The sequence below is a fragment of the Mycteria americana genome, chromosome 7, assembly GCF_035582795.1.
Source record: "Mycteria americana isolate JAX WOST 10 ecotype Jacksonville Zoo and Gardens chromosome 7, USCA_MyAme_1.0, whole genome shotgun sequence".
Classification (NCBI taxonomy): Eukaryota; Metazoa; Chordata; class Aves; order Ciconiiformes; family Ciconiidae; genus Mycteria; species Mycteria americana.
Window position 1 is genome coordinate 47,559,620 of NC_134371.1, and position 24,854 is coordinate 47,584,473.

General features: G+C 35.2%; 1 protein-coding gene across 3 annotated transcripts in view; it reads left to right on the top strand.

The window, feature by feature from the left end:
- COL11A1 (collagen type XI alpha 1 chain) overlaps window positions 1–24,854 on the top strand; it is a 164,385-nt gene that overhangs the window by 13,810 nt on the left and 125,721 nt on the right. For all 3 annotated transcript variants that reach the window (XM_075508229.1, XM_075508230.1, XM_075508231.1), the window contains exons 2-5: window positions 3,534–3,701; window positions 8,016–8,229; window positions 10,692–10,854; window positions 24,226–24,354. In XM_075508229.1, coding sequence (XP_075364344.1) covers window positions 3,534–3,701; window positions 8,016–8,229; window positions 10,692–10,854; window positions 24,226–24,354 — 674 coding nt within the window. The remainder of the gene's footprint in view (window positions 1–3,533; window positions 3,702–8,015; window positions 8,230–10,691; window positions 10,855–24,225; window positions 24,355–24,854) is intronic.

A 24,854-nucleotide genomic window follows, 5' to 3' on the forward strand; every position in this document is an offset into this window, starting at 1 on the left:
ACAGTGACACTGAGTGCTCCAGAACCTACAGAAACTGGCAGAGAGAAGCCACAGTTTCAGCTGATAGCTTCCAGACTATGCTCTTCCCTGACTCTGTGAGTTGTCTTCCTACCTCTCTGCCCTGGTCTTCTAAGCAGGCCAGTGTTGGCTGTGCAAGGACTTCTCATCATCCTTCATACTTCAAACAGGTTACCTCTAAGCCATTAGGATCTAAGCACTGCTGTTTTTCAAGAGCTGTTTATTTTTGACTGGATTGCTACATGTGTGTGCTCTGTGGCATATTGAAAGCAACTGTGTCTAGTGCTTTCTGTAGAGGCATTGAGCAGATCATCTGAACATGCACAGTGAGCTCATCAAGAATTTTTGAGACTAATGTCACGCAGCCTGGTCAGGGCTACAGAACACTTTCTCCAACTAGGTTGCCATAGTTCCAGAAAATGTAAAAACATCCTGAAATTCACTGAGACAAAATTTCCACTAGCAAAAAGAGGGTGTTTCTGCAGAAACCCCAGTATATGGTAGCCCTATGCATGACACGGGAAGAGTGTAGGGGAAAAGTGCTTTACACAGTGAGCCCTGTTTTCAGCTGGGAGATGGCAATAGCAGCTGTAAGCACAATTCCAGGCCTGCTGCCTCCCAGCTGAAATATAGGATTAGTTGCATCCTAATCTGAGCATTTGATGAGACTCAAGCTCAGGTTAAATAATGACACACACAAGAATGTTGCAAAAACGTTTATGAGGAAGAGGCATAAACTCAGTCTGTTTATTTCACAGACTGAATGATATGTAGGTTTCTATCAAAAGCAAATTTTTGTAAAGCAGCATATTAAATCTTATACATTCCTGCCTGGTTTATCTAAATACTTCTAAAGAACTTCTTTACTTTTTAACTATTGGTTGAAGGGGCTATCTGAAATCTTTTATATAAATTAGGGAAGCAGTTTCTCTTACTTGTTATCTATAAGTAGTAAGTCTGCCATGTTATCATTGGAGATAGACTAATTACGTTTTTGCATAAGTTACTTCATATAACTTGTCGTTTCAGTGTCATTTCTATATTTCTAGAAATCCTTGTAAACTGACTAGTGTTTTTGCTATTTATATTTTGTGAATCACAGTTTGCGGAAATAAATATCTATGGACTATTAACAAAATGTTTGTTCTAATTATTTGGAATTTGTGGTTTGAAGATTGTTCTCTTCTATTATTATTCTGTTTCTTGTCTGGAAGTTTTTTAGCAGCAGAACTAGCGGGGAGTGATGAATAATCTTGTTTATGAATGAATACTCTCCCAGTCAGCCAGGCAAAGTACTGCCATTATTCTTAAAAATAATGAAGAATCTGGTACAAATTATAGAAAAGAGCAAAGGAAAAAAGAATGTAGCAGTGGTTGACTTATACAGCAACTTGGAATTTTTGCTAATATTTCCAGTGACTGGTTCTACATTACTTTACTGGTTCAATAGTTTATAGGTTTTATATATTATATACATATTATATATATATTTATAAACAGTTTATAGGTTTTATAGGTACTACAAAAATAGACATCAGTTACCAGAAAAAAAGTGTGGCAGTTCCTTCAGTACGGTAGTAACTTTAGAATTGTGTGGAATACCTATAGAAAATACATTATATCCATTAAAATTATTTAACCAGTACTTAACAGACAGCTAAGACTAATGTTTCAGAATTTGCACACTATTGAAAATTTTCTTTTGAGAATGTTTAAATACAATTTTTTGAATCTGCAGGATATGTAGATTTTAAGTAAATTGAGGTGTATACTGTAGCATTCATTCAAATTGTATTAGCTTGCAACAAACATTGGCTATTGGGTTTATATTTGATAACACGATCCGATGGAAAAAGGAAATGAGAATTTACATGAGGTGAAAAAAGATTATATTCACAGGAAAATGCTTGTGAGCTTCTTTATTTTAAGACAGAAGAAGTTATGTGCATTCCAGGCTGACTGAGAAAACCTCAGGTTTTGCTTTTAAAGAATATACTTTTGGTGTTATTCAAAGATAGGTTTAACCACAAAGTTGAGTTCTTCATATTTGGCAGTACCAGGAGATGAATAGGATGCACTAGTTAAACTTAATTTTGTTCACGTCTGTTATTGATAGTGAATATACAGTGAGAAAAAAATAGTAACACTGCCTAGAACTGTACAAATACTAAGAAAAGAAGGTAGAGATGTTTCCATCAGTGACTCTAATTAGAATATTGCTTTGCCTATGTTTTTACACTCTTTCACTTGTTGTTTGCAAATAGTTGTTCAAATAGTTGAATATTCGCACACAGTGAATTTTGGGCCTTGAGTTGATATTTGATGACACATAAAACAAGTAATAACAGAGAATAAATTAATTTATTAATAAATAAATAAATAGTTAATGCCACAGTGCAGTTCAAAGACATGAAGAAGGGTCAGATTTACCAAACACATTTCTCAGCTGTAACTGTGAAAGTCATGTAAAACTTTGTGTTTCCAGAAGAGTGGTTATGAGTTTGCCAACATAAAAACTGCAGAATAGTCCCAGTGAAAAAATTGTCTGTTGAAATTCTGTTTCCACTAAAAAAAAAAAATTAGTGAAACCATGATCTGTAGGGAGTATGAGAATGAACACCTTAATTTTTCCTAAGAGAAAAGATATGCAGTAGGCAAACTATGTTCTCTCACTGCCTCTGTTGAAGTGCTTGTCCATTCAGTACGTGGCCCTTTTGCCATGGTGAACTTCTATAGATTAAAGCTTTGTTGTTAGCTTTATATATATATATATATATATATATATATAAATAAATATGTATATATAAATAATTTTGCATCAGTATCAGTGCAGTAGCAGCTCTGGATTTCAAATTTAAATTGTTAGAAATGGAGCATAAATGCAACCTGATTGTACTTGGGCTCTAAAGTACAATACAAGTCAGTTGAATTTAACTTGGAAATAATGAAAGACTGTGATTCAGTCCATTCACTCCTTGCAGGCAAAGCAGCTACATTTTTCTTTGACTGGATGAGAGATGAGATTAGCTTCTTCCTTATCACTTTGTGTCTGAGAAAGCAGTCATATGTAATCAAAATATATTTTAATGTTAGCAACAGATGAGTTTCTGATAGCAGATTATTAGTAGCTGAATGTTTCCGAAACTGTTGTGCAAACTTTTAAAATCAGTTCCACTTCTTAGAAATCACTCATTAAAAGAATGTGTTGTAAGTTTCAATCACCAAGATTCTCTGCATTTGGGAAACAGTGATTTTCAGTGTGTAGTCAAGTAAAGTAGTTTGAAAATTTGATCATAACATTGGATGGGATGAACTCAAATATTTAAAAAGGAATAATCCTGTTAAAATAATGTTTGGGTGTAGGAGTAATCTGCAGTAAATCAAAATAGGATGCAGCTACTGCTATGATTACACATATGCTTTTGCAATGAAATTAATATCCTTTTTAGAGGCTGCATACTGTAGAGATGCAAGATGAGTAATTTTTTTTGTTGGGTTTTTTTTTCCTTTGTCAGCTGAACCCGTTGATGTGCTAAAAGCATTAGAATTTCACAATTCACCAGAAGGAGTATCAAGAACAGCAGGATTTTGCACAAACAGAAGGGATTCAAAAGGATCGGATGTCGCCTACAGAGTTTCAAAAACTGCACAGCTGAGTGCCCCAACAAAGCAGCTGTACCCAGGTAAGATTGTCAGAAAGCTATTACTTTGGTAAATTATCTTGCTGCCTATGCTTTTATGGTATCTAAAGCACAGCATGTAGTCCATCATCAGTACCACAAAACACTTCTGTTATCCCTAGAGTTGGGCCTGCATACAAATGACAGGACATGCTCTTTATCCACTGAATGAATCAGTTTCTTCATTAAATTCTGTGTCACTGGCAGAATTGGCCTGTAAGTCATATTACCTCTTCTTCCGTGATGCTATCTGATGGAAAGCTTATTTGGTGGCTTTGGCAAGTTACCTCCAGTTTCAGTAGTCCATTTAAAAGCAGTACTTCCTGGTGTAATGCTGCACTGGTAAAAATGAGTTGTGGTTGGCCATTGCAAAATCGTTCTCAGAAGTACCATCTGTTAAAAATTACCTACGAGTATCTGGGTATTTGGGGGACTAAACAAGGCTAGTGGTGGATAACAAGTAATGAGATTCCATCTTCTCTCAAATTTCTCTAAAATGAAATAATCACTTTTTGGAAAAGATTCTTTGGATGTTGAGGAGAGACTTTTATTCCATTAATTTGGTGTCACTTGTCACTTGACCCGAACTGTTGAGGAAAATGATAATAAGAATATTAAAAACCAAAATTATGGAACATTTTAATTTTTCTGCTTTGATACATCATGCAGAGTTTGAACAAGTCTGTCCATAAACATACAGATTAGATGTTGGCAAAGAAAAAGACTTTCTTTTTTGTCTTTCAAAGTAGCAATCATATAGATATCATCCAAGATCTATAAAATGGGGAAACATACATTATTTTGTAGTAATACTAAATTCCCGGAGCACCATGGGAAACAGCTATACACAGTTCAAGCATAACTTACACGTTCACTTAACTCATCAGTTTACGTTTTTTTTCATGGAAGAAGATCAAAGCCAAATTCGCTACAGATATAATATTTATATTATTTTTTAACACAGTTCTTCAGCTTTTGATATATCCTCTCAACTAAGTTGCATATAGTTAACAGAGCTATCCAGCTGAAAATATCAGTCACTGAATGGCACATTACAGTCTACAACGTCTTGCTGATATTAGTGTGACTATTTGTGTAATTAATTACGACTTACACCTAAGTAAGGTTAGCAGAATAGGGGCTGCTCTTTCTTTAAAAAATGCAGAAATGATCCATTATAGTGAAAAACTGCACAAGTTGCACTGTGTAATAAGTTGGCACCTTTATATTCTGAGTTTTACAATGTGTGTCATTGAAGCCAAGTGGTACAAAAAAAACTTTAAGTCAGCATTCAAATACAACTGGACAGAAGATCAAACCAACTTGGAATCACTGATATTTTTTAAAGTTTAGAACAGTACAAGCACCGTCTGCTAAATCAAACCCTGCGAGTCTAGAGCTGGAAGCCTGAGAGCTTGGGCTGACTTGCAAACTTATTCATGACTCAAATTGTAGCATAAAGAGATCTGGCAGCTGCAGTTATAACTGTTCATGGGATTCTTGAATGCCAGAACAAATAAGTACCTCATGTTGTTGGCTGACATCTAAATTTCTATAGCCTTTGACTGCCTTAATTTAGGTACTCTTCTTATTAATGCTTTCAGTTTCTGCTTTACAACTGGAATGAGTTTGCTTGATTTTACCAGTCTGTCGCAACACTTCTGTATGCAGGAGACAAATAAAAAGCATTGGTCGCTCACAGTATAAAAAGAAGCCACAAACCTTTCTTAATACAGGAAAATGTCATGCTATCCTCTACTTCAGTAAAGAACCTAGAAACAATTTTTTGGAGGTGATTATGGTAATTATGTCCTTTTGAATCTTGCGGAACAGGCATCCTCTCCCCACTACCCTGAAAAAGGAGAAAGCCTTCTTTTTCAGAGATTATTCTTGAAGATATTTGAGTGATCATGTCCCTTTTTCTTAGTGCTCTATAGTAGTGGAAAGACTACAGAACATATCCAAGACAAGACCGAGTTGTGAGACACCATTTTAGGTAAACAATACAAGTTGTAATGCACCCTGTGCTTGCTTTCATCTAACTCATATAACTCATCAGGAAGTATAGGTATATTTTAGCTACTGTAGCTCAAAGGGAGCTACGAATGGCAAAAGCTGGGAGCATCAATATAGCCATCTTTTAAAAACGGTTCTAATAATATTTACCAGCTTTCCAGAATATAATAGGCATTGATTTCACTGACTGGAAGGCATTATATAATTGTAAAGATAACCGCTTAGATTTTTGTTGTACTGTTTGTTTATATGCTCTTAGTTATCTTTTACAAAAGCATATAGGAATGACAGGAATGGCAAGCCAGATATATACAAAGATTTTTCTAGTGATATTCCCTCCAATTGTTATTGTTATTTTTGGTTATTGGTCAAATAGAACCGTACCAATAAACAAGAAATTTAAAAGTAGTTGAGAAGATTTTGATAACTATTCCAGGTATGTGTCCAAGGACTATATATACACAGCAATACATAAAGTTTTACATGTTAGAATGTCATTCATTTTTTGACTTTTTCATTCAAAACTGTGTTTGGAGGAAATTTACTTATAATTACACAATGTAAGTGCAAGATAAAACATTTGGGAATATTATGTCATAGCGGTGATAAAAGAAAATACTGAACTGAGGCACATGACTCATTTTCAGTCACCTTTCTTAGAAAGCTCCCAGTTTTTTTTCATAGGATGTTATCTGTTTGAAGAGCACATGCCAACACTAGCTGAATTAGTGTCACCTGCCTTAAGCATTTTCAACATATCTTTCCGATTAACAGTGCAGCATCTGTTTACTCTGACATTGAAAAGTATAACACACAGTTTAATTTAATCTGTAAACTAGCAGCTTTGTTTTGTCATTAAAAAGCTTGACCAAAGGTTCACCAGAGTAAATGAAATGCTTCCTATTTATTGAGCTTTGATCCCTTCAAAATAAGATCTCAAAACAAGCCCTAAAGTGGTCTATATTACTAGTGTTTCAACAGCCTTCTACAGAGAAAGTTAAAAAGATTGTAGAAAGCACATAAAACAACATTGCAGCAGACATTATATTAAGTGTAAGACTAGGGATTTTCTGTTTTAGAAGAGTAGTATGTAATTTAAAGAGCAATGAAGATTTTATGCATTTTGTTTTCATGTTGTAACTAAAGAGTTATGCCATCAATAGCTTGTCTTCATGGAAGACTGCATAGAATCCTGAAAGAGTTTTCCCACAAGACCTGTCTTGGAAACAATCTTATATTTTCTCAATTGGAAGAAGCAATTCCTAAATCAGCTTTCAATGTTGAAGTCTTACATACTTTTATTCATTACAAAAATGTAACTTATATTATTTTATTAAAACTTATTGTATTATATTATTAAAATGTTTAAGAACATTTTACTCACTCTCGTGCACAAAAAGTTGCAGTTATATTTGTTGCCAACATTACGATTAGATTCTAATCCTTCTATTTCCTGCATGTCAAATTGCAGCTGAAGCCACACGGATCCAATGTATATTCTGAATTTTAGAATCTCAGTCTTACACTTCATTTGATATTAAGCCTAACAGACTTTCACATCAAGTGAAATGCAGATTTACCACCAAATTCAACAGGAGCAGTACTGAGTACAAACCTCACTCCTTCCTTTATAAACAAGCTATATCCACTTTTAATTTTGTTTATTTTTAGTTGTAAAGGTTGAAAGAATGATTGATATATAATGTCTACTTCAAAGAGAAAGCATCAGGGAATAAATGAAAACTAAATGTTCTTTGATTTTGCCTAAAGCTCCTACTAAATAAAACTAGTTATGTATTTTTTCAGTGTCATGCACAATATTATTCTAGAAAGACTCAAATACATATTGTGAGAGAGAAACTAAAACAAGTGGTTATCAAGGGAGATGAAGTTCCTGGAACATATTTGCTATAATACAGGTACTTATTTTGTTGAGTGAAATTGTAGTGCATGCTTTTAAATTAGAAGATTGCTAAAAAGAAGATGAACAGAAAAAATAATGAATGTGAAACTATCATGGTTCTTGCATATATTGTATTATAACATAAATTCACAATAGATTTACAAGTTTTGTTTTTAAGAATCATTCAGGTATATCTTTCAGGAATTAAAGTGAGACCAGAAAGAAAAAAAGAGATAAAAAGTTTTCCTAATGTAATTTTTTATGTGTTCATTTTTGAGAATTAAAAAACCCCAACAGTTTGTATGCGGGATCCTCTGTGCATATAGAAAAACGTAAACCTTTAAGGAATGGTTTCATCTTTTCTGAATTTGTAACTGTATATATCACTTTGTTTACAGGTGGAGATTTTCCAGAAGATTTTTCAATATTAATGACAGTAAAACCTAAAAAGGGTATCCAGTCCTTCCTTCTGTCTGTCTACAACGAGCAAGGAATTCAGCAAGTAGGTGTTGAAGTTGGTAGATCCCCTGTCTTCCTGTTTGAAGACCAAAATGGAAAACCTGCCCCAGAAGACTATCCTCTTTTCAGAACTGTCAACATTGCTGATGGCAAGTAAGTGTAAAATTTTAAGATGAAAAATAGTACCACAGACCACTGTATAGGTGATTATGGTCTTTACAAACAGTTATCTTAAATATTTAAATAAATCAGTAAGACAATTTCCAGCTAGTTGGACTGTTGTGGTACAAAATCAGAGAACCTTTGCAGCAGAATACCGTTCCAGCTTCAAATGGTGTATAGAGCTACAAATAAAGCCAAACCACCTTTCTTATTTGCCATTTCTATAAATCAAGAGTGAAGAAATAGTCACAGGAGTTAAACCCACTAAAACTAAACCTATGAAGATTCTTCCTGTGCAATACAGAAAGAAACTCTCTTTTCAAAAAGACTCAAGGAATAGTCTCACTAGAAGGGCTATCTTGTCCATTTGAAGGTGATAGGCAGAGTGAAGACAAGTTGACAAGACAGCATAGAATTTCTCCTATCCTGAGCCAAAACAGCAGATAAATAAGATGGTTTGAGATGTCTATATATAAGGAAATCAGGGAAGAATAAGCTGGACAATTAATCTGAACTGCTGCAAGGACTTATACTGCACCCTCAGTAAAGGCAATTAATCTCAAACACCTATTGTGTTATTAATGCAGTTAATTTTTTGTACCTAACTTCCCTTTGTAGACAAGCAATCATTCTCTGGGAATGTCATTCTAGTGCTTGTAAATGGACATTCATTCTTTCAAAGGCTTTTTATTTATTGTGCTGCTGTCCAGGAAGAGCAGCCACAGTCTTCAGAGGTACACAGAATGAAATTTTATTAAAGCAAAAGAAAACAAATCAGTAGAGAAGGAAAGGCAAAAATTCAATTATAATGAAATATGTTTATAAAGCAATAAAGCATTAAAAAGGAAAAAAGTAATTGTCTTCTAGCGCTTGTATTACCAGAGAATGGAATTATACCATGAAACCTAAATCTGATGCATTTCCCTAGCAGAAGAAGTGATAAAATAAAGCAGCAAACTTTTTTTTTTCATTGACTTCCTCTCAATTACAAAGCTGTAACATAGATTTCAGAATTTCACCCAAAATGTTGAGAAACTGATAAAAATGAAGAAATCAAAATAAACTTGGTTTGGTACAATTTCCTGCAGTGAGACTATACAACTTCAAAATCAACTGGAGTCAATCCTATCCACAGTGAGCTATGTTTTCATGCTTTCAGCTTCTACGTGCTTTCAAAAGATAGACCGACAATTTTCTTCTGACTCAGCTATTTTATGAAGGATCTAGGACAACAATCGTCGTCTCAAAATGAGATATATTTAAAAAGTGTAAACAGTGTAATGTGCCTGAGGATGCATGGACAGTTTGCTTTTATAATGATAATGTTCAACCGTGTTCCAGAGAAAACATGGAATTAGAGTTCTGGCTCAGTGATACTGTTTAGCAGTCAGATTCCATTAGCTTCGAGGTGTTCCTTTTGATATACAGAAGCTCTTTGCAACAATGATCTAAGCTGTCTCTGTGATTTAGACAACCTTAGTGCCACAAATGCCAACTAAAATAATTTGATTCCAGCCTTCCTCTTACCAGTCACTAATATGACATACTTTGACACTTTTTGCCCTGGTGTATCAAAGATTCTTTAATGTTTTGCTCCATGTTAGATTACGGAGTGGCTTGCTCTTGCTCTTAAATATTTAAGTTGTCATAGCAGAGAGGCTCACTAAATTAATGTGGTCTGTCATGATAATGAAGTCTCATAAAGAACATAGTATAGTTGGGCAAATTGAACAAAACTTGATTCTCGGATGTCTTTAAAATAAAATCATTTGTCTGTATTCTGAATCGCTTCATTCACTTTTTGGTGAATATTTATGTAGGCAAAGCTATTGTTGCAGGAATATTGGCAAGCATTTGTGAGTATATGTATCTGGAAAAGCATCTATGTTGGAACTTTTGTACATCTTTGAAAAATCTCTAAAGCTATGGGATACATTCAAATAAGCAAAACAACATGGTAAAATTTTGGTGATTGATCACAGAGAACAATTAGTAAAATGTAAATAACAAAGAATAAGCTGCTGGATTATATATATATGTACAAGTAATTCCTTAAGTAATTTGGAAAATCAAACACATTCATAAAAATAAAATCTGCTGTCAGATCGTTCAATCTAATAAAACGTAAACAGTGCACTTGCTTCTAATTTGAGTTTACTAATGTTCTCTGGGTAAAAGCTTCAGAGAAAGTCAGCCTGAACTTCATCTTATAGAGGATATTCACAATGAGCTATGGATCAGATTCCTTTGTACTACGGGACAGAAGTTGTATAGTGAATAGACAAAACATTGTGTACGTTTGTGTACGTATGAAAGAAGGAAATAAATGGAGACATTTAAAATTTTATTTGTGACTTAATAGGTGTACAATCTACAATAAACTGTGTTGATAAGAACACAATGACCTAGTTTTAAAAACATAAATTACAGTAGAATTATGGTTTTTTTTAAAGGTGGCATCGAGTAGCTATTAGTGTGGAGAAAAAAAGTGTGACGATGATTGTTGACTGTAACAAAAAAACTACAAAACCACTTGAAAGAAGTGACAAAACAGTTGTGGACACCAATGGCATCACTGTCTTTGGAACCAGGATTCTGGATGAAGAAGTTTTTGAGGTAAAAATCAATACAGAACAAATGGAATTGAGTGATTTTGTGTTGAGTGAAGTGCTTAATGCAAATCAGAATAAATTTTTTAGGACAAAAGCTGGTATAATGTAGAAACTTCGATTTATAGAACCTGTTAGGATAGGCTGAAATAAAAGAGAAGTAAAACAGGGAAGTGTCTCTATTGTTGGAAGATATGACACATTTTTCTGTTCTTTAGATTATGTTGTATCTGGAAGGGGCTTGCTTTTTTTGGTTTTCTGCCTAATATTGAGATACCTGAGATATTTAGGAGAATTAATCTGGGAAAGTGGAGTAGTATAATACTGAATGATTTTAGTTCTGTCTCCCTTAAACTTTTATAGATATTTGTGCATGCTAACAGTATTTGAGAGAGGGGGAGAAGGACCTGGAAAGTTTTCTGTGTAATATGAATCCCTTATATTGTTTATCCCACTTACTGCTCTTTCCAGTAACTGGAGCATACTTTGGCAATAAGGACATATATGTTTCCATCATTTACTGGCCAAGAAGTACATATAGGAAGGGTAAAATGCCTCTAAGGAAGTATGTGACTGCCAATCATGAGGCCTTTCTAGGTAGAATCCTTATGTCAACGATTATTTTTACAGGCTAATAATGAAGCTTCTCTAAATCTACACTATTGAGTTTCTTTTATAGCATTGTTATGCAACAGTCAAAACTGTCAAATTTCAATTAAAACTGAAAAATAAGAAAATACAGATTAGTAGTTAACTTACTTCATATACAGAACATCTGTGCTCCATAAAAGTCCAGAGCTGTAATCCTAGTTTTAAGCAGAGCATATGCTTGAGAAGCTGCATAGGTATCAAAGGAGGAAATAAGAATTTTGAGTGTAATACTGTGGCATTGTTATCTTTCATTTCCATGGATATGATGAAACATGAGACTTTTAAATGGGGAAATGTCTGGGATGATTTAATGGGTCAACCAGTATGATATGTTTGGTATTCACAGCCTAATTTACCTGTAGTCCGCAATACAGTTTGCACATCTGAGGGACATTATTTTCCATTTGAAGATGAATTCCACAGATGCCTTATCTGGGGTGGGACAAGGATTTTTGGTCTCCACATGGGATAATTACTTTCAATTTTAATTTGTATTTCTTTCTTAGGTCAGAAACCAAGTCCCACAATATGTGTATTTGGCAATAAATTGTCAAAATATGTACAATGTTAATATACATAAGTTAAAAGAATTCAGCAAAAAAATTCAATAAAAGTAGATAAACTGATATTTTGTTAGGGTTTTACAAGTGATTTTAGATTCTAATAGAAACTAAGGCAACAGGCCCTGGCTTGTTCTTGCAAAGTTTGTAACCATTTTAAAAGTTGTCAAGGAGGGAAGTGCACAATAACTAAACATTGGTGTTTGGTTTGTTTTACTCAATGCACTTGCTAAATAAAAGGACCTCTCTGAAGTTGCAGAGGTGCTGAAATGCTATACAAATGTGCATAGCTGTTTGAAAATAAGTACAGTGGTTGATGGTATGTGTATGAAGGGAGATATTTGTTTTAATCATTTGCATTAAGTAACATGTTGAATAATGGAGAAGCATGCGAGGGGCCTTTCATCTCTGAAGTTGTTGACTATTATGATATTATATCTGTCCTCTATATATTAAACAGTTTTAAATATTAGTCCTCAAAAAAAATTTTGTTAAAGAGAGATTAAGACCATTCCCATGGGAATACAGAAGGAGCATAGGCTATCTAAGGGGTAAATAAAATGATAGTTCTGAAAATTTCCTGCTATATCATTCTTCTGTCACGACAGTTATTAGCCACTCAGAAAGAAAGGTGAAACTTGGAGTCATGACAAAGAGTAACTATTTTAAGGCAAAATAATTCCTACCCTAGCAGTTCCTCCTCAGTGATATTTTCCTCCATCCATACCTTTTGCAGCTGTATAGCGACTGCAGTTGTATATACAATTCCCTCCACTCTTTCAAGCCCTATAGAGGAAGAAGACATGGGAAGGAATGTGGTAGAATGCAATTATTTTTTGGGTAGAGACTGTTGGAAGAGTCAGTGAGGTTGGATGAAGGTATACTTAGGAAATTGAAGTTGGTACTTAAAAATCAGAATTAGCAGATTCATTGAAGAAACCCAAAAAATAACCCTACATTTTTCTTGAAGTCAAACTTATATGAAGTCAACATGGTCATGAGGATATAACTTTAGCAGAATTTGCTACGATGACTTAAATAAAAATACTTTTTTCTGAGGGTTTTTGTCATGTGTTGAAGGATAAAAAAGGAAGCTAGTGATCCTTTGTCATATTTTTCACTGAAATCTCCTACATTGATGTGGCAAGTCAGTGCGTCAGTCCAAGCTGAGATCCACTAAGAAAGATGGCTTTGGACTCACAAAAGAATCATAGAATAGAATCATAGAATTATTTAGGTTGGAAAGGTCCTTTCAAGATCATCGAGTCCAGCCGTTAACCTAGCACTTCCAAGTCCGCCACTAAACCATGTCCCTAAGCACCATCTACATGTCTTTTAAATACCTCCAGGGATGGTGACTCCACCACTTCCCTGGGCAGCCTGTTTCAATGCCTGACAACCCTTTCCGTGAAGAAATTTTTCCTAATATCCAATCTAAACCTCCCCTGGCGCAACTTGAGGCCATTTCCTCTCATCCTATCACTTGTTACTTGGGAGAAGAGACCAACACCCACCTCACTACAACCTCCTTTCAGGTAGTTGTAAAGAGCGATAAGGTCTCCCCTGGGCCTCCTTTTCTCCAGACTAAACAACCCCAGTTCCCTCAGCCGCTTCTTGTAAGACTTGTGCTCTAGACCATTCACCAGCTTTGTTGCCCTTCTTTGGACACGCAAGGAAATCGTGCAGCTGTCTGTAAAGTCAGTTTACAGGCTGATTTTAACATTCAGCACTGAGAACAGCAACATTTCTACCATTTCTAACATCACTGTACATTTCTGTATTCCTTCAGTGATTATGTTTCCTTATTTAACTGATTGCACCTCTTTTCTCTTGCTTTATTCAGAGAAATCAGTTACATTCTTGTAAGGCTGTTCTTGTAATTGCTGGGGGTTTAGATTTAGTCTGAATTCTCTTACTTAAATTAAAAGCTTACAATCTTTTGGGATAGATTTCTGCTTTATCTTTTACTGTACAGCCACCATGGGTACATTTATACCTATGTTCAGTTATTTGAATCTTTAGCTCGAAATGTGCGTGTTGAAAATAGGCAATTAGAATTTCCCTCAAAGTTTAAGCAAAGTACTGTGCCATATATGGTTTTAATGATATGTATCCTTCAAAGTCTGGCCAAGCAAAACATAATCTGGTTCTTTTTGAGTTTGTGTCATGTTTTTCTACTCTCTAAACATCATTCATATTGTTTCATTAACAAGACTTTATCCATCCTTTAGCTACTGCTGCTAAAATTTCTAAAGTTTGGGGCTGTTCCCTGAAATTTGTCTGCTGCTTGAGAGTCTCCTGGTTGTGTCTTAAATGTTCTGTTTGTTTATCTCATTCGTGGTAGCACAGAGTGATGTTTGGTGGTTCCATGGCTTTCCTTCATAGTATTTCTGTGTTGTGAACCTTGTTGTATCTTGAGACCACAACAGGCACTGATGAAACACAAAACTCAGTGTGTCTTATTCTATGTGCAGGAAATTCCAGAAATGAACTTATTTAGCCATGACATTAGATTTAAGTGTTTAAGACTTAAAACTGTATAAGACAGACTTTCCATATGATATTTGATGCCTTTATGGGCTTACATGTAGGAAGCACATAAGAAGAAATACCTAAGTGTATAGTGACCTGTTGGAATTCACAGCATATTGTATCCATACATCACAAAGGCTGTTTTATCTTGGTAATAATGATGTTTTTAGTCATAGTAAGCCAATGATTTGATCACAGGAACTGTGGAGCACTCTTCAGTCTTGTCATGGTTTAGCTTCAGTTGGTAGCTGAGCACCACACAGCCGCTCACTCACCCTCCACCCCCGGTAGTGTCCTGGTTTCAGCTGGGATAGAGTAAATTTTCTTCCTAGTAGCTGGTATAGTGCTGTGTTTTGGATTTAGTATGAGAATAATATTGATAACACACTGATGTTTTAGTTGTTGCTAAGTGATGTTTACACTAGTCAAGGACTTCTCAGCTTCCCATGCTCTGCCAGGTGCACAAGAAACTGGGAGGGGGCACAGCCAAGCTAGTTGATCCAAACTGGCCAAAGGGCTATTCCATACCATATGACGTCATGCTCAGTATATAAACTGGGGGGAGTTGGCTGTGGGGCAGCAATTGCTGCTCGGGGACTGGCTGGGCATCAGTTGGTGGGTGGTGAGCGGTTGTATCACTTGTTTTTCCTGGGTTTTGTTCCTTTCTCTCTCTCTTGTTGTTTTCCTTCTCACTACAATTTGTTGTTGTTGCTGTTGTTCCAATTATTAAACTGTTCTTACCTCAACCCATGAGTTTTCTTACTTTTGCTCTTCTGATTCTCTCCCCCATCCCACCGGGGGGAGGGTGAGCGAGCGGCTGTGTGGTACTTAATTGCCGACTGGGGCTAAACCACAACAGGTGGGATGAGGGAGAGAATTAGTATTTTTGTATATTCAACAAAAATAATATTCCTTGGTAAGTTTACCTACTGGTGCTAAAGGTAAGAGGCATTTTTTAGTAGTGTTCTCAGAAAAATCTTCTGTTTTAGCTTTAAAAGCAAGAAAAAATTTATCTTAAGTATTTTCCAAATCTTGTGGGAGGTTTGTGTGTTTTATATGAGGAAATTCTAATTTGGAGTTGCCTGCTGCTCATTCCTGAATGTAAGGGCTAATCTGAGATTTTATGACATCATGCTCAATTAATATGGAAATCAATACGATGTCACAAACAGGATATTGAATACAAGCAAGCATTAAGCATCAGGTGCATACAAATGCTTGAGAAGCAAATTATAAACTGTGAATGTGTCTAAAAATATTAAAATTATGCTGTCTAGAAACTGTATTATTACTAACTGCCAAATTGTGAGCCCTTCATTTACACTGCTAAGCACTTGCTCACTGAAGTGGATCCATTGATATCAGTGGGGCTAATTCATAAATGCTTGTTTATGAAAGACTGACACAGTATACCTCAAACTTTTACATGTGTTATTTGAAATTAATCTCTTCTGTGTTTTCAAATACATAGTGCAAGAAGGGCTGGTTTGTAAGCGCTTACTGCAAAGAAGACAATTCTTACAATAGCATACAAAAAATAAAATAAAAAAAAAAACAAGAAGAAATTAGTCAGATGCTGGTACACTGGTACGTAGCACCTAGTAAAAGAATTTTGAATAGTATCCATTGAAATATGTTTGTAGCTTAAATGTTTGATAAATAGCAGGGATCTTTTTATTCTTTGCCAGCTTTAAGGATTTGTCACTCCTCATTTAGAACTGTTGGTGTGAACAATACAAGAGTTTTTTATAATAAGTATTTTATAATGAGTTAATAACTAACAGAGTCTTTATGCAGATATTTCCCTATAGGGACTTTTTTCCTTCAAAACTCCCCATGTTAGACCAATACAATGATTTTTAGGCACTGTGCTGTAAATGAGTACAAGAAGACAAAACCTGATGTATATAAGACTCTCATTTAAAGGCAATGAAAGCTCTAACTGCACACAGTTTATGAGATTAAATCCTTGCAGTAATCCTTGTTAATAAAGGGTTTAGATTTTGATACTAGGCATTAACCCATTTTCATGAAAAAAGCATTCATACACTTATGTACAACATAGGATTCCTTTAAACAGCCTGAGCGAGCAGTTGAAGATAGAGTGATAGTAGCTTGACACAAATATGACTTACAGATCACTTCAGATAAGTAACCATTCCTCACATATCTCTAAGCATGGAAAGTCCAAGTGTGCAAGTGCAGAAAGGCCATTCCTCTGTGTGCATACTCCATGAAGAAGGTAACAGTAGCAGAATGGGTAGAGCTTTTACTGACTGACCAAAATTGCTGTACAGCTAAAGTAGAATAGGGAAGCTAGCCCAAAGTAAAACTGCCCCAAAGGCATGTAGTGTGAATGATGTGTCATCAGTATCCTCTGTTTCATACTGTCCTGTTGAGCTGCACTACTAGCTAGTGTAGAGGTAGCCAAAATGATTCCCATTACATATCACCTTTAGTAATTGCTAGTGATGCACTAAATCTTTAGTGTCAGTCAGACTAAAAAGTAATGTTTAGCATAAATGGGACAGAAACTAAAACATGCGATAGGTTCCAGGCAAAAATATTTAGAAGCAACCTTCTAGCTATCAACACCAGAGAGGTGGCCAACTTCCAGCACTGGGAGGGAAAAAAAAAAAAAAACAAACAAAAAAGATAAAAGCAAAGCAAACAATTTTTCCATTTCAGAAGCACCTAATAAGAAACTAGCATTTTTTACAAAAGCTTTCTATTTGGCTTGTTTTGTTTTGCCTTTTTTTTTTAATCTGAAAGAATGGTGATTTGGTGTTTGTTATTTTTTTATAGTATTTCCAAACTTACACTCAATGAACAAAAGTAAATAATTCTGTTTTCCTTGTTTCCCTTCCTTATTCTTGAAAGCAGGAAGGGGGGAGAAAAAGAAAGCAAAGCTCTGGTAATTCGTTGGCGTTCAAGTTCATTTTCATGGAATATTCCCAAGAAACAAAGGAATGGTCATTTAACTAAACTGTTTGTAATTACATTTAAAATTAACAACCTGGACTTAAAAAATGCTGCCTGTTACATCAGCTCCAGCAAATTTTACAGATAGAATTTATTATTACCTCATTTAATATTGTGTGTAATACATTTAAGTTTTAAAGAACAGCTGTAAATGAGGTTTCAAAGATAAATGGCAATGTAACAGTTTTGCAGGTCTTTTATCAAGAAAATAGGATGTCCTTGGTCACACGTGTGTGTGTGTGTGTGTCTGCGTGTGTGTGTTACGTATATGTACTGTATATACAGGCATTATAATAAAATCTAATCTCTCAGCCAAGAATTGCAGTAGACTTTGGTCTGTGAACAGCTATGTTTTGAAGGTTAAAATTTACAGTTGGTATATCAACCTATTTCTTAACCAACCAATATATACTACTATAACCATGGAGTTTCAAAGAATCAAGAAGACATTGATTTCTATGGAAACTTTGACCTGTACAGAATTCTGCTTTCACAATTTATTGCTTTTACAGTGCTTCAGTCTGGCAGGCTCTAAATATCTTTTTCTAGCTATATTATGCAATGGGCCTGGGTGATGGAATATTATATTAAAGGCTCCTGGAATTCTTCAATCCCTCAAATCTTTGCAGGAAGATTAAATGAATTCTGCAGCAGGTTCTTCTAAATTCTATAGTAATAATATCCAGGCTGTCTAGACTTTTGTTCTTTGGAGCCTATAGTTTTACTGTCACATAACTAATTAGAGAAAGTTGGCACATATACACAGATTAGGGTTTCTGCTGAATTGATTTACTTGAAGAGGCCACTCTGTAATTCTTAGGCTTTAGCCATCATATGAAAATTAAAGATATTGATGTTGTTCTCCTGAGTTGATATAGTGCCAAGCACTGGTTTTGTTATGCTTTTATCACCATTTAGGTAGTCATCTTTAAAATCTAATTATCCTTATAAGCACATAAGAGGTACTCATTTTATCCAGAACATGAATCAGAAGGATGGTATTTAGCTAATACTAACCCTCCCACTCTAGTTGTGGAAAGTCTTTTTGAACTTCTAATATATAAAATTAGACCTTTGAGTAATTGCTGCATTATTTTTCATTAATTTTTTTTGGTAAAGCTGGAAAAAGAACAATAAGCTTTTTCCAAATGAAATCATTCTAGAAAATCTCATTATTTTACAATAAGAAACTAAAACTTCAGTTCTCTACTCTGATCCAGTCACATTGTTATGTAGCATCCTAGTTGTGCAACTACCAAGATCACTTGTTCTTTGAAATTATTTTTTAAAAATGTTTTTAATAATTTGTGAAGTTTGTTTCTGTGGAGAGGGTCCTGCAGAGCTTCTAAAGTAATGCATACCTGCTATTTCCTGGACAAAGGTGACTTTCATCTGGCAAGGTTATTGTTTTATTAAGATTCTTGTGAAAGAGATAACCCAAAAATCTGTCTCTATAACTGAACTGTTTGAGGTTCTTGTAGAACTAGTGAACTAGACCATAAAATTTTAAATGCTGGAAAAAAACAGTAATTTCAGCACGGATTCCTTCATATGGTGCCCTTACAGCCTTGTAAGAATTCACACTTTTGCCTTTTTAACAATGCTGGCAGGTGATAGTAGAGATGTCTTTTATCAATGATAGAAACTTTTAGCTGATAAATAGACTGTAAATGGACTACTTTATAGTTATACTTCTCTAATACACCATATTTAGAAAGCATTAGTAAGATTACATAGTTAAAAGGAAAAGAGAATGTTTCAAGAAGAAACACAATATCTAAGACTTTTTATGAAGTCACAATTAAAATAATAAGCAGCCATTAACATTTATTGCTTATAATGATAAAATAATTCATTCCTTACTTCTCAGGCCCTCGATGATTTACATCATTGACAAAATCTGACACCATATCTAACTGGAGATTTCCCTTATTCCTCTTTGTGCTGTGGAATCTAAGAAAGGCTCTCAAAAGGTAGAATCAAATATAGTGATTAGTACTATGAGGCTAACTAAAGCAATAATTACATCAAGAGGAAGTCAGTAAAATTGGAAGGAGAACTTGGTAGTCTACTGCTTTCCTGCAAATTGGGTCTCCGTTTTCTTTTTTTGTTAGTCAACGCTGTATTTTTTCAGTGTTGCAAACTGTTTTTATATCAAGACGCTATGTTTTCAGTGCAGATACCCCACCTTGTGCATTACTACTTACCGAGGTGTGTTTTTCAACTAATCCTGGAAGTCTACATACGCATAAACTTTCTTATTCTAGAATGTCACTGTGGAATGTCTGTGAGATTCACAGAGGAATTTTCAATGACTGAATTCACCACACACTTCTCATTCTTAGCTGAGCTGTTCCTTGTTGTAGAACAGTTAATTGGAGTGAATGTCTATGCAGCTGTTCCAAAAGGCAGGCATTCAACTGATTTGAGCATATTCTCCTTGTAGCTCTGTAGCCTGGTTCTCCATATTTGCTGTGACATGCCACAGAGAAGCAAATGTTTCCTCAGATCTGATTAACTCCTTTTAATAGTTTTGGAGGATTCTGCAACGAGTAGCTTATTTGTTAGAGTACCTTTTAGGACAGTGCTACAGAAGTAATCCTTCTGTACTATGTTTTCATGCTAGGCATAACTGGTGGGAAAGATATTTTATGATTCTCAGGTAACTTTTTTCATATAACCATGAGGCTAATTCAAAAGCCTCTGATTTTAATTATGAGCACACTCCCAAAATAGAGAGAAATTAAAACATTCATAGACTTTAACTATTTTTCTTCCATATTGAGATGAATTACTCAACTATGCATTGACTTTGTGAGTTGCGTGTTGGCTTTGACAACAAGTTAGTGTCTATTTCAATAAAGTATTTATGATCCAAACTAAGTATTAAGACTCCAAATTGATCTGTTTTACTTACAAGTGCTACTCGTATGCTTAATGTTAGGTATGCTTGAAAACCTTGCTGGATGTTCCCCTTCACCTCTGGGCAACTAAGGCAGAGACCTAGCTCTCAGCTTTCTCATCCCTAATGTGCAAGTAATGTTAAATATCTGATAAACACTGTTTAAAATACATTGTATTAAGTGTTATCCAGGATAAAAATTCATTATAAGGCAGCAGATTTTTCTTCCTAAGTGCTAAATAGGCTTTTAGCACTTTTGGGGGCAAGTTAAGCATGCACATCATTACAAGTAATAAGATGAAAAAGTGGCTACATATATCTGTGTGATACCTCACCACAAGTTCTCTGCCTCTGCCTTCTACTGTCATCCCACTTACCTCTGACATCAAATCATGGTGGAAGACTGGCTCAGCAGACATATCAAACATTTGACTTGTATAACACACTATATATCATCTATGAACTTTGTGAAATTGCCTGAGCAGTCTTTCCCAACAAAGGTGGCTATGACAATTTCATAGGGGAGGAAATAGAACTAATCTATATAGACAGCTGCTTTTTGTACTTTTTTTTCCTCTATGCACTTTAAAGAGTACTTCAAGGATGCTCAGGTGTATTTGTAAATTTTACTCAGTTCTCCTGTCTCCTTCTCCATCTTTGTTCTCCCTCTCTTGCTTTCATCATTCTATCCTCTGAGACTTCCTTTTTTCCTGCAATTTTCAGATAAGAACAACATTATGCACATATGCATATACGTTTAGATACCTCAGTGTTGTTTCAGAGACCAACTATTAGAATTGTTAATAACCCATGACCCCATTTATCCATATTTTCATTTAAAGTTCTGGGGACTTGTGCAGGTAGTGCCTAATTTATTACTCCAGGTCATGAAGCATGGCCAGATTAAGTATTTGTAGTTTATTTGCAAAGAACTTTATAACATTCTATTTCAGCCTCACAAAGTCAAGCAGTTAAAATCAAAGAATGTGTTTCTGAAGACTGAAGTCATTCTGTGAAAAATTCTCAAAGAGAAAGAGTGTCGATTTGTCCAACAAATATCTTAGAATGATAGCTAAATCACAATAATGAAATCTACAATAATGTACATGGAATTTCTTGTGCTAAGATGATTGACCTGATCTGAAATGAAAGCTCTTCACTGACTAGTGAAACAGCACTGCCAATACATTACGTCCAAATACTCAAAGAAGCCATTTAATTAGCAAAGACAGAAAAATAAAAACAAAAAATAGAAAAAGAAAAACGATAATTTACTGGAAATGTTTTTATAGCAGATGTTGAAGGAAAAAGAAGAAAATTAACATTTGAGATGCCAAATGTAAAATCAATCAGTTCCTCAGTAAACTTCTCACACATGAATAGCCAATAGCATTTTATGTGTACTTGTGCAAGACTTCTGAGGGCCTCCTTCTATGTGGACCCATGACAGGCAGACAGGCGGGGCTGGGAAGTACAGTCAATGGATCAGGAACAGCTTTAACCAATTTAGGAACATCTAAGCCAAGCCGTAACAGCATGCTGAGTGCTTCTTGCAAACACACAATCTGACAAAACCCAGTGCCAAAATTCCATGACATTCAAGATCAGCACAAAGCAAGCTCCAGAATACTGGCTATATTCCCCTACCTGGATTCTCTTAGCATATCATACTAAACAGCAGTACTTTCAGGAGCAGTTCTGGCATTTTTGGGACATGGTTTAGTAGTCATGGAGGTGTTGGGGTGATGGTTGGACTAGTTGATCTTAGAGGTCTTTTCCAACCTTAATGATTCCGATTCTATGATTCTATGATTACTCACACTAGCTGGCACACTGTATATACATGGTGATCTGTATGGGCATCTCAGAAAGCCATGCATGTTCAGGGGCATATAGCAAGACAAAAACCTGAGCTCAACAGGCTGAGGGCAGGGGTTCTGCACATCCATCTCTAATGGTTGCTCCAAAAGAGTTACCTCTTTTGTCTTTCAGTTGCTAATTCTCTCTAACTTATTCCTCTGCTTCACTTAGTTTTAATTTGGCTGATGAAAGAGGAAGGGCAGAGCACTTTGGGAACACTTTGCTGGAGATGGGGGATGCATAGCTTAAGCTGACAATGACTGTACAAAACCTCCCAAAGCACTCAAACTCTTGAGGGAGTCATGCAAGGAATCAAAGGGGGAATTTCTCTGTCTGTGTAGCAGGTTTTGTAGGAAGATGTCCAAATTGGGAAGCATTCGTGAGCTAAAGAAAATAAAAGAGACAGTCCAGAACCACTGGCAGGGGAACTTCTAGTATTTCTGGAAGCTTAAAAAAAAAATATTCCAACTCTAAATTAATGACACACATGAGTCTATAAGTTAAAATGAGTTGAGAGTATTGTAAAAAACAGATTTGTAATGTATAGCCATTATGTACTAAGAAACTAAGTATTTCATATTTTATGTTAAATAAGTTAGTTAAAAAAATACTGTAGAACTAGGAAAATTGCAGAAGTTTGTTTTATTTTTTTCAGTTTGAGGGTTTTTTGCTTCTTTCGGTGATTTTTCTTTTTGAAAAGAAGGAGCGTTACAGATTTTTTTTTTACTATTTTAAAATATTCTCCAATTTTCTTAATTTGTTAAAGGCTACTGTTCTGAGAGATGTAAAGCAATTTTGGAAAAACTGAGATAATTGTGAATTTTCCCAGTTGTACATTTACATCAATTATGATATTTTCTCTTTAAAGACAAAACATGCACAGATATACTAACAAAGTTATTCCTTAGCCCCCATTTTTGCTAAAAACAAAACAAAATTACACTAGAAGTATAGAAAAGCTTAAAAATCCCCTCTTCTGGGGAAATCGTGAGAGATTGAAGTTAATGGATTTTGACCAAGAACATGTGCCAATTTTCAACAACCTTATTTTTATGGCAGCATAAGAAGCTCCTGAATGAGGAAATTTATAGTGGAAATGTTGGCAGGAATTTACCTAACGCTGTTTAATAGGTACCACTATGTTAAGAAATGCACTGGATACCAGACAGCTTTCTGTGGAAAATGATAAACATACAAGGGCTCTGTAGGGGATCTCAGCAGAGCCATTTTTATTATCCAGAATAGAGGGTCTCTTTACTGTGATATTTTTACACATGATATATGGGAATAGAGATGAAAATAACATTTGTTAGCTGTTAAAATTTTTATTTCAACAGTTTCTATAGTGTGTATTTACACAGTGCTTACTTGATTATTTTTTATTTCAGTAACTGTGACTGGTACAGCCTTTTTTATTTTATTTTCTTCCTTCTTTGAGAGTACAGATGTGATGCAAACTCTTAGAATTATACTGTTGATCACTTGCATGCTGAGCTGCATGCTGGTAATAGGAAGTGCCCTGAATTAAATCTTAGGAATTTAGACTGGTTCCCAGTGAAGAAGTAAACAAACAGCATGAAAATGACAGAGAAGGAGTTACACCTTCCCACCCTCTCCTTTCCAAACCAGACAGCATTTTAAGCCAGAATTTTGCACCTAGTCCATTTGGTATTAATTTGCATTGTTCTGCCGTGTGAACAATAGTTAGGATGTTTTCCACAATAGCAGCAGAAATTAGGTAGATATGTTATTTATAACCACAAATGTTAATATAATATCTAATACAAGTATTATGTGCCCAGTTTTGTTTTCTGAATGAAAGCTCTGTACTTCTGATGAAATGTAGACAACCTTTGATTTTGTTATTTAATCTGCATATGCTTTACTGCAGGGTGACATCCAGCAGCTGTTGATTATAGCTGACCCCAGAGCTGCATATGACTATTGTGAGCATTATAGCCCAGACTGTGATTCCCCAGTGCCCAATGCTGCTCAGGCTCAAGATCCTCAAGTTGATGAGGTGAGTAATCAGTCATGTATTACTAGATTTATTGCACATTAGTGGTTGTGCTGGATACAAGTTACCCAAGGAGCATTTACAGCTAAATGGCATGCATTGTTCTGGATATGAAGGAGGAATGTTGCAGGGGTGCATTCATTTTTGCTATTCACTCATTTATGTCAAGCATTTGAAGGAACCTATCACACTGGTATTTGAATAACCAGCATGCTCAACAAAGTTAAACTGTAATTCCTTAAGGAATGTTAGCAATATGAGTTTGTTTAGTGGTACCTATTTGTTCTTTCTGTGTATGTTTATGATTTCACTGATGCTGAGTACCATCAAATGACACATTTGAAAGATATGGGAGCTATGAGTATTCTGCAATTGTAAGCTGCTTCTGCTAGAAATGCCAGGTATTCTAATGAGCTGTGTCCAGTGTACAAATGCATGTACACACAAAATTATTTCAGCCAGCTCCACTTGTAGCAGGTAAATATTAACAGGGACAAAACACA